Source organism: Zeus faber (assembly GCF_960531495.2).
Source record: "Zeus faber genome assembly, chromosome: 20".
Taxonomy (NCBI): domain Eukaryota; kingdom Metazoa; phylum Chordata; class Actinopteri; order Zeiformes; family Zeidae; genus Zeus; species Zeus faber.
In genome coordinates, this window is record NC_137207.1 from 26,917,916 (window position 1) to 26,932,915 (window position 15,000).

The 15,000-nt window shown below is 48.7% G+C and overlaps 1 protein-coding gene across 1 annotated transcript in view; it reads left to right on the forward strand.

Annotated features, from left to right (window-relative positions):
• The window catches only part of LOC307245720 (zinc finger protein 385C-like), an 87,931-nt gene that overhangs the window by 31,330 nt on the left and 41,601 nt on the right, over positions 1–15,000 (forward strand). The window contains exon 2 of the mRNA XM_080021370.1: positions 7,689–7,958. Coding sequence (XP_079877496.1) covers positions 7,689–7,958 — 270 coding nt within the window. The remainder of the gene's footprint in view (positions 1–7,688; positions 7,959–15,000) is intronic.

Below are 15,000 nucleotides of genomic sequence, written 5' to 3' on the forward strand. Positions count from 1 at the left end.
GTGACATCACTGCCGAGGCCACGTGGTGTTTTCGTGAGCTGCCGTGTCGCACCCTGAAACGCAAGGAAGCGTCACGGTGGACGGCCCCGACCGGCGGCCGGCATCAAAACACGGCCCTGGCATCTGTCACAGAGAGGCCCTGGTTTCAAACCTGACACCAACCCCACCCAAAAGTTAACCGCCCAAATGTGAGTGTCGAGCGCCAGCGCCCTGAGGGAAATTTGGGAGGGAGCCGGCTGCGAGATGGTTCCACGAGTCCTCCCCCCTTTTGCCCAGTCCGGACGACCGGTTTTGGGAGTCCAACACTTAATAAGTGGGATTGACTTTCCAACACTTAATTATACTTAGGTGCGGTAATGCTTTAAAGGTGACCTCGCATCAGTTATTATGTTAATACCCGTACAAGGTATGGGCCCGGCCCGCGAGGGGACCGCCAGGGACCGCGGGGTGGACCGGGACCCTTCCACCATTTGCCCAAGGCGCCTGAGGACCGATCCCTCGCCGGCCCCGAACGCCTCCGCCCGGGAGTGATTCACCGACCGCTGTGTTTGCACGCGTGTGTGTCACCGGCTTTCGTGTGCGTGCGTTGTTTGAATGTGTGAATTGCGTCCGTGTTTGTGCCACATTTAGCCGCCTAAGTGTGAGTCATGTTTCTTTTTGGACTCCCCAACCTTTCAAGGGGACGGTCATTGTTCTTACCACCAGTTGTACTTTCCGCTGCAGGAAACGCACCGTCACACTGCGGGGGCGGTGCGTTGGACCCCGCCACCAACCGTGATAACAGCATAGAGGTGCACATGCAGATCACAAATACATTGAATGGCTGTTTCTTATTAAGTGCCAGCTAAATAAAGTGTAAAACGTAGGATTTTTTTTTTTTTACCCAAATAATCTCACGGATTACCACTTTAATGACCAATAAGAATGTCGTGGCAACAGCACATCATTCCAGGGCACCACCAGGTTGTCCTCCAGCAGATGAGAACTCTAACTTCTTCCTCCTGTCAGAGCGTTTCCTGGCTCGTGTTCAGTGATTTGTGAAACCGACTTAGTTTTTTTGGGGGTTTTTTTTCCACTCCTTAAAGTTATTCTGCTGAGGCTTGAGCCTAATTCTACAGTATAAAATAAGGTATGTCATTTTCGGACTAAAATAGAATATCTTTCTCAATTTTGTCTTTTCTGCATTTCTTGTATTCTTTTACAACATCCTTTTCTGAATATAACAGAATGACTCAGAATCATTTCAAATTATTTGTGTATATTTGGTTCATTTTATTTTATTTTTTTTACTTTACTTTTTTAATCTGTCCTTCTACTAATAATATAATAATAATAACCTTTATTTATACATTAATTTATTTTATTATGATATTATTGAATGCACCCAGCCGATAAAGTCATTCTGATTCTGAAAGAATCATTCATCTTGTTTGATAATCGAGCTATTTTGTTGACTTTTTATGTTTTGCTTTTCCTTGTACTGGTGCTCGCAGCAGACTTGAGGCTTTTGACCGCTGCGTTTTGCCGCTGTACTATTTATAGGCCGCAAGTGGATTCAGGCGGTCATGGTGCCTGCTCCATCTCTGAACTGACAGAGTTCAGCTGTAAAACACCACAACTCTTACAAGAGCGCTCCGTCACCCGGGAGCAGCACCCGCAGGCAGACCTCCTTATCCAATCACATCAAATACAAAATACATATTTTTACTTGGCTTATTTGGTTTTAATTGTATAGTCATTTTGCAGTTTCTCTTGCGTGGCATGTACTGGCGTACTGGAGCACGGGGTGTTACCAGTTCACTTCCTTTGTTGAAGTCCTTCCCAGATTTGACTGTTTTGGGGATGTCCTTCAGTATAAACGTAGTTGGGGCTTTGAGTAAATATGGTGAATATTAGTCCAGAAGGATGTGGAACCGGCCCCGTCAGTTATCAGTGACTTTGACTGGTTCAAACGCCTTTCGGCCTGGATCAGAGCCTTTCGTTGGATGGCCATGAACTATTTGTCTGGATCAAGAATGTAAAGCACCTTGTGTCTATTGGAATGTGCAGCCGTCAGACAGGTGTTTTTTTGACAGTCATATTTCCTGACCGGACGCTGGGATGCCATTGTGCAACTGTGATCGGTTTTGTGTGAAAGTTTCATGATATTTAAATGATTCACCGTTATATTTATAGTACAGTAAAAAAAACAAAACGGTGCAAGCCGACCCCACGTATGTTGGAATCTTATGATGTTTTTATGCACGATTATATTTTTATTATATTTTTGGCTGTTTGTATATATTTGACATTTTGATTTGATTTTTTAATTGTATGTTATTTTTTTATTGTTTTGATTCCCCTTTTTTTTGGACTGTTAAGCTTTTTATTTTTTCAGGTGCATGGTGTGTACTGGAGTGCACCAAACCTCAGCACAAGAAATTCCTCGTATATGTTAATGTACCTGGCGAAAATAAAACGCTTCAGATTCTTAAAACGAGCCGTGATTTAACACCACCAAGGCCATCACTTCATCATTTTTTTCCCATCTCGCTACGGTGGTTTTTCCGTGAGCACACTCACTCTCGCTGCGTTGTCTATTGTTGTCCGCTGCCGACGTAACGGAACCGCGATGACAGCTGCTGTTGGGCGTGAGGCATGGGCGGGGGAGGAGGGGCGGGCGGAGGGCGGTGGGTGGTCTCCAACAAGCCCCCAAATGTCTGGTACAGTGTCCTCTCCGAAAATGCGGCCCCTACGTCAAAACACCGCCACCTTTGACCGCCTAACACCGGCCCGTTCCATAGACGAGCGCTGGAGACCCCCCTGAAGACATCGGGATGGGAGCTGCGGGGTCCGGGGAGCGTCGTCGGGTGGGACGGCGGCCGCTCTTGTCAAAAAGCCACGAGAATAAGTTCAGTCTCATTTCCAGAAATCGCTTTAATTGTCGGGGAGCGATTCAATTGGTAGAAGTCGCCGTGTTGTTGAGGGTTGTAGCGCTTTTGTAGCACAAGAGGGAATGGACTTTGATGGGAATCCATGGAGCGCCGTCGGCCAACCCCGTTAACCGAACGTGCACGTCAACTTCATACCGTAAAACTGAAGATGACCAACGTAGGGAAACACAAACTGCATATTGATGTAACATTTGACAGATGAGGAAAAGTCACAAAACAAACAGTCACATGGTGCTGTCAGGGATGACCTCGCTACATCCACTGAGATAGTGTTCTTGGTCTGGACGTCTTTGGCCCCCACGCGGCTCCCCCTGGTGACTCAAGCTCTTTTCGGGGCAGCAGCTGAAACGTCTTTTCCGTCCAACGGCGCAGACGCTGCTGCTGCTCCTTTCCTGCCCCTTATGATAAAAATCCATCCCTTGCGTGGCTGCATCGGCACCGTCGTCCTCGGGAGCCGCCGCCCAGATGCGTCACCAGCTAACCCGGCCCCCGGGGCAACGGCAGCTTCCGATTGGCCCGTCCGTCCGTCCGTCACGGCTGGGGGGGCCGAGAGGAGCGGACCTCGGCTGCACAGCAGGTGCAGGGCGTGGCTCTGAGGAGGCCAAGGGGCAGACGGTAATTCAGGTCAAATGTGCTTGACTGACCCGCCCCCTATGGGTCCTCGTCTTTTGTGGGTTTTTGTTTTTTTTCCGCCTTAATATTCAGAATGTGTTGGTTGTCACAAATTTCTGGGGGCACTTAGTGAATTTTAAAATGTAAATTTGAAACCTGTGTAATTGGCAGAGAAGCTCTTTTCTCTTCGATTTATTGGATTTTGGTTAAAGATGATAAAAAAGGGTGATGATAAAAGCTTTGGCTGGACGGCGCTTTCACCCCACGTCTGTTTTTCACACCCTGGAAAATGCTCTGATTTCTTTTTATCACACGTTTAGTGTAAAACTGCTCAGAGATACTCACCCATCACACATTCCCTCCCCCCCTCTCTCCCTCCCTCCCTCTCCGTCTCTCACTATTTGTCTCTCTCTCTCCCCCGCTCTCTCTGTCGGTCTGTCTTTCCCTCCCTCCCTGGTCCTTCTCTTTCCATCCTCACTATTTCTCCATCCCTCTCCCCCTCCCTCCCTCTTACTGTCTGTCTCCCTCTCCCTCCCCCTCTCTCACCGTCTCTCTCCCCCCGTCTCCCTCTCTCTCTCTCTTTACTGTATTCACAGTCTCACGCCGGCTGATCAGTGTGAGCAGCCCTCTGGCAGCTTTATGAGGTGATGGAGAGAGAGAGAGAGAGAGAGAATGGAAGGTAGAAATGAAAAATGTTGCGGTATTGTTCTCGGCCGTGGGAGCGTCCCCAGCCTCCACGGGCCGACAAACACGTTGATGAGCTGCGGAGGCCACGCCCCCAGCGCCCCCCGCTGGGGAGACGCCATCAGGGCGTGCTAGCTGGAGATCAACTGTCATTTAAGTAATTGTGATTAATAATTGAAAAGTCTTCGTACAATTGAAAGGAAAAAATTCTGACAAATACGATAAAAATATCCGCATTGACCATCGGGACGCAAAAGTTCAGGCAGACGCTCGATTTGCCAGAGCCCAACTGGCGGAAACGCATCTTATTCACGTTCTAATTGTTTCGGCGTTTCTAGCACTGGCTTCAAATTCCCCTGAAATCTGGATGAAACTCCTTCCATCTTCATCCATTTTTTATCCATCTTCATCCGTCTTCATCCATCTGCATCCATCTGCATCCATTCTCATCCATCTTCATCCATCTTCATCCATTTTTTATCCATCTTCATCCGTCTTCATCCATCTTCATCCATCTGCATCCATCTGCATCCATTCTCATCCATCTTCATCCATTTTTTATCCATCTTCATCCGTCTTCATCCATCTTCATCCATCTGCATCCATCTGCATCCATTTTCATCCATCTTCATCCATTTTCATCCATTTTCATCCATTTTCATCCATCTTCATCCGTCTTCATCCATTTTCATCCATTTTCATCTGTCTTCATCCGTCTTCATCCATCTGCATCCATCTGCATCCATCTTCATGCCGCTCACCCGGGTCCGGGCCGTGGAGGTACCCGGCTCGCCAGGGCGGCCCGGGTGTCCTCTTCCAGAGCGACATCCTCCAGCGTCGCCAGGGGCTCCTGAGGTCTTCCTCTGCTGAGACCTAATGTGAAACTGTTTTAAATGATCACAGGCAGCAGAGTTTCAACAGCTCCAGCGCTCGCTACAGCTGATGAGCAGTGAAGCCCCACAGCACCGCCTGCTGCGCCTTTTTTTTTTAATCAGCTTTTACTGTTTTGAAGCGCCATGACATTAAGACGGCGTCGCGTTGTGACGCTTCATTTCCTGGCGATGGTTGACTTAAAAACCGGGCTTTGGTTTTGAAAACCCCCCCGAAGCGGAGCCTTAAGTGTGGTGCAGGTCCGGCACCCTGCTGGGGCGGGGCGAGAGGGCCACTGAGAGAGCGTCCCCGTCACTCACCGCAACGGAGAGGCACAGCCAGGCGCTGCCGAGTCGCCTGTTGGAAGCGTGCACACACGCACACACACACACACACACACACACACACACACACACACACACACACACACACACACACACTTCATGCACACTCCTTCCTTCTTGCCTGTATACAGTGTAGTATATAAGTATATATGTAAACAAGTATAATGTTGTTGTTATTATTATTATTTGACTTGTGCTGAACAGCCGTTGCCGTTGAAACAGACGTGTGTGGGGACCCGGGTCACACAGCGGGGTCTGTCTCCGGGCGGAGCGACGTGTTGTGGGCTGTGGGCATGTGACTAAAAGCTTCTTGTGATGTGACGTCTAAATACCACTTGAGGTTGTTTTATTTGAACAGTACTTTGATTGGATGTGCAGGACGTCACATAAATAAGCTGGTAAAGAAAAGTCCCTCATTAGTTCTCTAGAGTAGATGTAGAGTAGAGGGAAGTAGACTAGATGGGGGTAGAGTAGAGTAGGAGTAGAGGCGGTTGAAATAGAGTTAGGTGGAGTAGAGGAAAGGGTGGTAGAGTTAAGTAGAGGTAAAGTAGAGGTAGAGGAGAGGGAGGTTGAGTAGATGTAGGAAGAGTAGAGGTAGAGAAGATGGAGGTAGAGTAGAGGTAGATGGAGGTAGATGTAGAGTAGAGGTGGAGTAGACGCCCTCGTCCCCCTCTTCGTCCTCTTCTAAATCTCTGGCCAGGCTGTGACCTGGTGGTGCCTCCATCATCGCTTCCCTCTGTGACTCATCACATCAACGTCACAACGATGACGTTTTGTCAAAATGACAAAATAAGACCTTGGACATTGTGACGACGCCCTGAGGCGCCGCCGAACGGCACCGCCCTGTCCACCGGGGGCAGCGTGCTGCTTCCAGGAGGCACCTCTCCTGGAAGCAACAAGAGAACATGTGGAGGCGTCCAGCGCTGCACTCGATGCAGAAGGAGATGCAGTTTCAATCCAGTCATTTTATATATATATATATCTATATATATAGATATATATCACCTCTGCACAAGTGAATTTAGATTTGACTGAGCGTCGTCTTCCAACCAACGCTTTCTACAGGGGGCAGGGGAGCAGGGGGGGCAGGGGGGCATTTGTAATACGCCTGTAACCAGGAGCAGTTCGTTTATTCCATTTGCATTAGGGCAGCACAGACGTAATTCAGTTAAACCCGGTGCCGCCGCTGCATTGTGCCGTGGCCTAATTGGTGCCGTCAGTCATCCAAAAATTGCGTGGCCGTTACAGGTGTTGCGGCCGCGCGGGCGCTCACAAAAGGAGGGATCACGTGGTCAGGCCGCAGGAACCGGGCGCTGTTATCCGGCGACGCCCCTCTCGACGCCGGGCCCCGGCGGCGGGGCTCTGCGGCGCCGGGGGGGGGCTGTGATGTTTGCCGCAGATAAGCCCTCCGGCCCGGAGGGTTCCGGACACGTCAATGCGTTCGGTCCTCTGGGCGGATTTGAATGCGACGCGCGGCTCGCCAGAATTCTAGCCTCTGGTTGGAATTTGCCGCGGGAAAGGTCTCTGTTGAAACCGTGTCGGCTTTGAGTGAAATATTTGGCCAGAAAAAGGAAGGTGTGATGGAGAATGCAAATGAGAAAGTCTTGAAAAAATAATAACGTATTGTAAACTGTACAATTTGTAGTAGTACATGATGGTGAATACCTGCTATATGCTGTGTATATGACACCTATGCTCCATATAAAAAAATATAGTATAAGTAAACTAAACGAGAAACACACAGATATAAAAGACAAAATATTGTTTGAATATGATGCATGAACTCAAAGTAAATGTTTTTGTAATCTTGACGTTCGCCAACATTGTCTTTTCAAGGCAGAGAAATTGACACGTGATATAAGAGAAGAGCCTCTGAACAGACGCGCTGCTCTGCCGCCCCCCTGTGGTGAAGCAGCAGACACACATCAGTCCGTCTCAACCTTTTTCTGTTTTTCTCTCCTTCCCTCAACCCCTTCTCTGACGGCGCTGACGTGTCGCAAATTATCATATTATCACATATCGGCGGTGAAGTTTAACGATTGACGATTTTGCTGGGGAACCCCCTGAAGCCCCTTGATGGACCCCCGGTGGGCCGCGGGCCCCGTGATGAGCACCACTGCGCTACATAGTCCAGCCCATCTGGCGCCGAATTGACTCTGAAAGTCTTGAATGGTATTCCTCTCCAACCGGGGGGAGAATATTTATGCGGCTAACATTAACGTCGGTGTCTTTTCACTCTCTCTAGAGATGAAGTACCCCAAGGGGAACGGCTTTCCCCCCAAGGGTCTGGAGGAGGAGGAGGAGGACCGGGACGAAGACGAGAAGGACGGGGGGAAGCGGAAGGGGCCGCCCGCGGGGCCCAGGGCCCGGCGGGAGCGCCGGCCGTCCAGGGGCGGCGCCACCCTGTGCCAGGTCTGCAACATGCGGCTCAACTCCTGCGCCCAGGCCCAGATCCACTACCGGGGAAAGACCCACCAGAGGAGGCTGCGGCACCTGAGCAAGGCAGCCAGAGCGGGTAGGCCCCCGGGAGCCCCTCCGTTCGCGGTCGTTTGCGTGGTGCCGGTCGCAGGTTCTCACCTCCCGCTTCTTTTTGGGCCCGTCACCCCCACTTTTTAGTTCCCGAAATTCCCAGGCCAGCGGCAGTGAGAGCGTGTGACTAATTGCTTTTGAACCAGCGCAGCTGATCCGAGGTGTTGACGTTCACTTTTCAACAGATTGAAGCTCAGTAAGAATCTTTATTACTGTACTTTGAGAACTGATGTTACTGGTCAGAGTGCAGCTAGTTCACATTGCATGTTAGGGAACTGTTTCATGTGAATTGAAGTATCACATTGACTACTTTCATCATATCGTGCATTATCATGCATTATAAAGAAATTATGTGTACGTTTCAAACCTGCTCAACTACATTTATAAAAAGTTTAAAAAAAATCAATACATCGGCCTGAAAAAAATCCTGCGGCCACGTGTGCTTATCAGGTGACCCCGGGCTGCGACCGCGACCCTCGAGAATCCTCCGCGACGTGTTTGATATGGGACCACCAACATGCAGTGGAATGGCTGTATTACCATCACACAATCCCCAAATCCTCAGAACTCCAACGCCCTGAGTGTCGAACGGTCTCCAGAAATGAGGAGGCTCTTGTCTTCTGAGATTCCGTTTGGGTTTGTTGGCGCTTTGTTTACACCTGTTGGCGCTTTGCCTCCGCTCCCTCAGCCTCAGCGCGGCACCTGTTCCTCTGACGCACCATTAATCACCTCGCCGGTGATCACCCGTGTCACACCGCCACGCCGGCCAGCTTGACCGTGCGTCAGGCGGGAAACAGACGCTTATGAGCAACTGGCCAATATGGCGGCATCCGTTAATGGTGATTTATGAGCGCGGCTCAGGCTGTTTTTGATACGTTGTGCTTTGGTTGTCGCATAATTACCAAAGCATCGTCTCCAACCGCCGGATTGAACTGCACCGCTCGGCAGTGACGCCAACACCCTCACGCGAACTCTTGCCCCTGAAGCCTCGCCCGCGGCCCCCCCATCTTTTCAACCTGAGCCGACTTTAAAAATGTCAGAGACCCCGCGCACCACGACACGCACCGTAACCGTGACAACTTTAACAGTTTCCTCTCGTGGGCGGAGGGCAAGGATTCACCCCAAAAGGCGGCGAACGCCAACTAGATTCCGTTCACCGAGGATTTGCCACGGAGGCGTGGCGCGGGCCGGGCCAGCGAGGCCAAAATGCTCTTTTGTTGTCTCTTGCAGCGTGGGCCCCAACACACACACACACACACAGCCGGAGAAAGAGCAGTTCCATGTGTTTAGCACTGGAACAGGATCTCCTTGCTTTCAAGGTGGAGGCAAAGTGCTTCACCACCGAGGCCGTCACCCTGAGCCTCCTCCCCCTAAACCTGGGGCCACATCACGTGACTTATGGACCCTGGACCTCCCTCGACCACCCTGGACCACCCTGGGCCACCCTGGACTACCCTGGACCACCCTGGACCACCCTGGACTACCATGGACTACCCTGGACCTCCCCGGACCACCCTGGACTACCCTGGACCACCCCAGACCACCCTGGACCACCCTGGACCACCCTGGACTACCCTGGACCACTTTGGACCACCCTGGACTACCCTGGACCACCCCGGACCACCCTGGACTACCCCGGTCTACCTTGGACTACTTTGGACCACCCTGGACCACCCCGGACTACCCTGGACCACTTTGGACCACCCTGGACCACCCTGGACTGCTCTGGACCACCCTGGGCTACCCTGGACCACTTTGGACTACCCTGGACCACCTGGACCACCCTGGACTACTCTGGACCACCCTGGGCTACCCTGGACTACCCTGGACAACCCAAGACTACCCTAGACTAGCCGGACCACCTCGGACCACCCTGGACCACCCCGATCTGAAATCATTGCCAAATCATCCTTGGGAATCAGGCAACATGGCCCTGTCTTGACACTGATGGGGGTTGAAAGGGAAATGAGACCTTCACTGGGGCAGTTCTTATCCGCCAGGGGCCTCCTCCAGACCAGGCTCAGGAGCAGCGTCCCCCAGGCCCCCACAGGGCTGGGGGCGCATCACTCTGCCAGAGCCTTCACATCCTCACGCTGATAAGAGCCAACATGGAGATCACAGCTCTGCAGGCGCGCTCTGCCTCCACCCCGGCCCCGGGGGCGGGGGACTCTCTGAGCCGTGTGCAGCAGATGACTTCCAGCGCGGTGACGCTCGGCGTGTGTTTGAGTAGTATTTGGATAAAGTCCTGCAGCCATGTGCACCGTCTGTAGAGGTGCATGAAATCCACTTCCGCAGAGGAGCACGGACACACTGTTCTGCTTTGGAGCACATCAACCAGCTTGCTCTAATTGACAATATAATTGGACCGCAATGACAATAGCCCTTAAATAATACTTTGCTACAATTACACATGCAGTACTTACTTAAATATCTCATGAGCAATAACATTAATTGTCTTGGACACACCACTATCTATATTGGGTGCGTGGTTTAGCGTTGGTGCAAGGAATGCCCTTGCAATTATTTCAATGCAACATATAAATCTCTTGGTTCTTTATGGAAAATTCTGCTAATAAAATAAAAGAAAGAAATACTGAATGTGAATTTATGATAAATAAATAAACTATACGATTTATCTATATATTATTATTTGTCTATGCGCTTTTTTATCAATATTATATATTATCATATAACATAGATAAACTAATATATAATATAATAAATAAACATATACCATATATGACAATAAATTAATGAATAAAATAATTGTGAGTAATATTAATGATAAATTAAATTATATTTTTACAACATTTATAAATACACTCTGTAAAAGAAAGTGCCATATGTCTTAGTATTAGAATTAATTTGATAAAATGACGACACATGATCGGTGTACGTAGACGAGACGGGCGTTCCAGACCTTTTCGACAGTTTGGGGGTGTGTGGTCTTCAGCCTTCTGGGAGAAATGTGCGCAGGAAAGTCCAGAACGAAGTGCTGCTCAAGCGATCCCAGTGAGGGAGGCGATCTTCCCGGTCGAAGGTTTTTTGGGGTAGACAAAACTCATAATAATGGGTTTTATATGGAAATGGACGTGGATATTTGAATTTGCATTCATGTGGATTTTTTAACTTCTATTCGACTGTTAGGAAACATATGTGCTGTGCGCCTTGGGACACTCTGTGGGGACCCACTGGTCTAGTCTGGACCTGTTTTGTTTTTGCTTTTTGTTTGTCCCCGTTCAAATGTGGATCTTTTATTTGATTTATTGGATGGAACCAAGCAGACACAAAATAACACCTTTGTAAACATGGAGAAGGGTTATACCTCTATGCACTGTGGACACACACACACACACACACACACACACACACACACACACGGACACCTTTGTATCCATCCTGACATTTAGGAAAAGCAGTTTTCTTTGTCGTACATTTTCCCAGCCAAGTCAATTACAGTGACTCTTGTTATAGTTCTATCTGGGCTGCGGTGGAACTGGCCTAATAATAACCATTTCCCTCGCCAGGACTGAAACAACATTCCCCTTTATTTAGCCCCGCAAAGTAATTGCTCGAATTAAAAGAGATTTTAATAGGGCGGCGCTCGCACGGGGCCTTTAGGAAAAGGGTCTGGAGCGAAAGCTGTTTTGGCCGCTGGTAATTAGTTCCGGCTCTCCGGGGCCCACAAAGCTGCAGGGTCTTTGTTCAGCGCTTGTACGGCAACGCGCTTTTAATTTGCCCTTGTCTCATTTTCACACACACAAACACACATCTGCACGTGCGCGGCAAGCTGCGCCTTCATGCGGTGCGCTGTTCCAGCGGGTTTGGGGTTTGGGGCTCTGTAAAGTCCGGCAGCACACATGGCGGTGTTTGCAGGGGAGACGGATGGACCCATCGGTGACCATCATGTATCTATGGAAAACCCTGTGTGGGGAAAGTAGCAGATGGGCAAAGTAGTTGTATGTCAAAATAGTGTTTAGTATGTAAAAAACTGTCATGTTCAAATAGTACGCCAAAAGTAGTGGAAACATACATACTACATACTACACGGTAAAATGTTGTGGGACTTGATTAAGAGGTTATTACAAGTAATATTGTCATTATAAAATCTATGCACAAAAGCACATAACTATCTTAATAGGGGACAATTATAGGTAATCAGCGGCGCCAACCTGGAATCAGCCAACCCAGGGATTAGAATTTTAAAAAGTCACATTTAATCATATTAGCTTCACTGATGATTCAACCTCTGGGGAGGGCCTTTTATGGCAGCGCGCAGTTTATCAACCACGAAAAATAACAAGTGGTGAAATATGATAATGAGGCGAACAAACCACCGTGTTTGCGGCGTTGGAGCCGGGCGCTCGCTTTCAGAGGCTTATTGTTCAAACCCTTTTCCTAAATATTATTTTGACCCGTCGGGAGTTATTTTGTGCCGCTGTGGCGTCGTCATGGAGCTGAAGACGAGGTCAAAATGCACGTTACCTCCATTTCGGTTTCGGTTTCCAATCACCGGTCCGTGACCCCCGGCGCCAGCTCGTGGCGTACTGGCCCCGGGGACACGGGGTTCGGGCCGGTGTTTAATTCCGCTATTTGTTGGTGTTTAATCTCCTTTTCTGTAGGAAAATAACTTGACTGTGTACCCACGCTTATCATGCAGTCAGATTAAAAAACACTTCTTTGAAATGGCCAAATACGTAAATGCCAAAAAAACAATTATTTAACAGCCCCACCACCCCGAAATACCAGTCCCTGGTCCCCCAACCCGTGACTTACGAGAGAAACAATCAAGAAGCAGGGAGACATTATTTTTAGTCCCAATCAAGGACAAAGGCCTTCAGGTGCTGCGTGGTTTCTCTGTGAAGGGATGGAAAAATGAAATTCCTTCAAATGGAGCAGACCAGTCGGGTCGATCCCATCTGGTCTGTCAACTTTACCAGGTCCTTGAGGTGCCTTGTATTTAAGTGCTGAAATTTCGTCCTCAGAAATGTGAAAATTGGAATACCTTGAAAATAGCCCCTGTGCTTCAAAAAAGTCCCTGAAAAAAGGTCGTCATTGAGGAACCAGTGATATTCGTTCCTCAAATCCTGACATAATAATAAAAAAGAACAGCATCGCTTTTAGGTGAAGTGTGAATTGTCCAAAATACAACATGGAAATAGTCTCTTAATATACATAATAGTAGATGACTGTAATATGAATCATATAAATAATTGACAATGAGACTATGGTTTTATTATATTGTCATTAATAAAGATCACATTGAAATTTGTTTTGCGTGGAGTCTTTCACAATGAAAAAAAAAACAGTGCTTCAAAAACAGCCCTTGAAAGACCTCGAATTTAATTTGGGCAATGCCAGGACCAACCCCGCTTCGCCCCCATCTCTTCCCAGACGCGGCTCCAAAAACGACATTGCAGACTGGCCTCCATTTTCTGTGTGTCGCCGCGCTCCCTGCATCTCTCTCCCGTTTGCTTCCATTAAGAAAAAAAAATAAGAGGCAAATACGGAGACGCCCGGACAGTCATGTCAGTCAGGAAGGCTTTGAGCGGGCGGTGCTTTCCCCGAGTCGTTTGCAGCAATCTTTGCGTTGAAAGGGGGAAAATTAAGTCGTTTTTTTTTTTTTGTTGTTTTTTTTTTTTCTGCCGCTGCAACAAAGCTCCCCGTCGCTGACCGAAAATCCATATATTTCTGGAATGGAGCTGCACTGGAGACGGACTGGGCGCACCGCGCTCCTGGAGGTTGAATTCTTTCCCCTGCAGTGTGGGACCATGGATTCTCGGTACCACATAAGCAGCCATGGCGGCGGAAACCTGCGTGCGTGTGTGTGTGTGTGTGCGTGTCTCCACAGGGCACAACGCACACACACACACACACACACACACACACACACACACACACACACACACACACACACGCTCACACACACACACGTGCTCCGTCTCTCTCACACTCTCTCGTTGGCTGTGAAATGGGACGTTTATCAGCTGGAGCTGCGTGCCGCCTGGCCTCATTTGGGGAGGCGACGTCTGTGAGCTCCTCCGTCGATCTGCCGCGTGGCTCCGCTCCCCACACTGCGGGCCTGACGAGACGGGCGAGGGAGGAGGGCGGAGGCGGAGGGTTGGAGATTGAGGACAAAGAGACACGCGGGTGTTGGACCGACGAGCGTATCCCCAACCTCCAAACCTCCAAACCCCCAAAGCCAAACGTTATTTTAATAATTATAATATAATAAGTATAATTTCGGTTTGTTTTCGGTAGCTGGAGGTGGGGACGGTAGCTCAGGAGGTAGAGCTGGTGGTCTAGTCATCTAAAGGTTGCTGGTTGGATCCCAGGCTCCTCCTGCTAGCATGCTGTAGTGTCCTTGAGCAAGACACTTAACCCCTAATTGCTCCTGATGGCTGCGTCCGTCGCTGTTTGAATAATTGTAAGTGGCTTTGGATAAAAGCGTCTGATCAATGCAATGTAATGTAATGTAATGTAATGTAATGTAAAAGAAGGGTGAAGAATCAATGTGTTCGATGACATCAAAAATGTATTATTATTTTGTTATTTTACTATTTTACATTAATAACAATGTTGGGTTTTTTCATTGTTTTTTTTTCTTTTAATGGTGATTTTTTTTTTGGTGCCGCCCCCCACCCGGCCGCGCCATGTTGAGGTCGACATTAGGTTGCATTCACCGCATAAACAAGCAATAATGAAAGACTTGACACAGAAAAATAAATACATTAGCGATTGAGGCAACAATTACGCAGTCTGGATAAATAAAAACAATTTCAAAGTGTTAAAAAAATCGAAATAAAATGTTTTTATTGATGCAGGCTTTACCGCTAATAATAGGGATAGTAGTGCTGCTGTAACCCTTACCCTAAACCTAACCCTTATTGTCATTTTCAGAGGAAAAATAACCCCAAATTCTCGGAATTCTGAACTATCTGGAAAAGGAACTTCTGAATATCCCCCGAACACGGTCGTCTTGTTCTGATTCAGAATGTACGTTGGCAGCGTGTCCAGTGTGCGGTGTC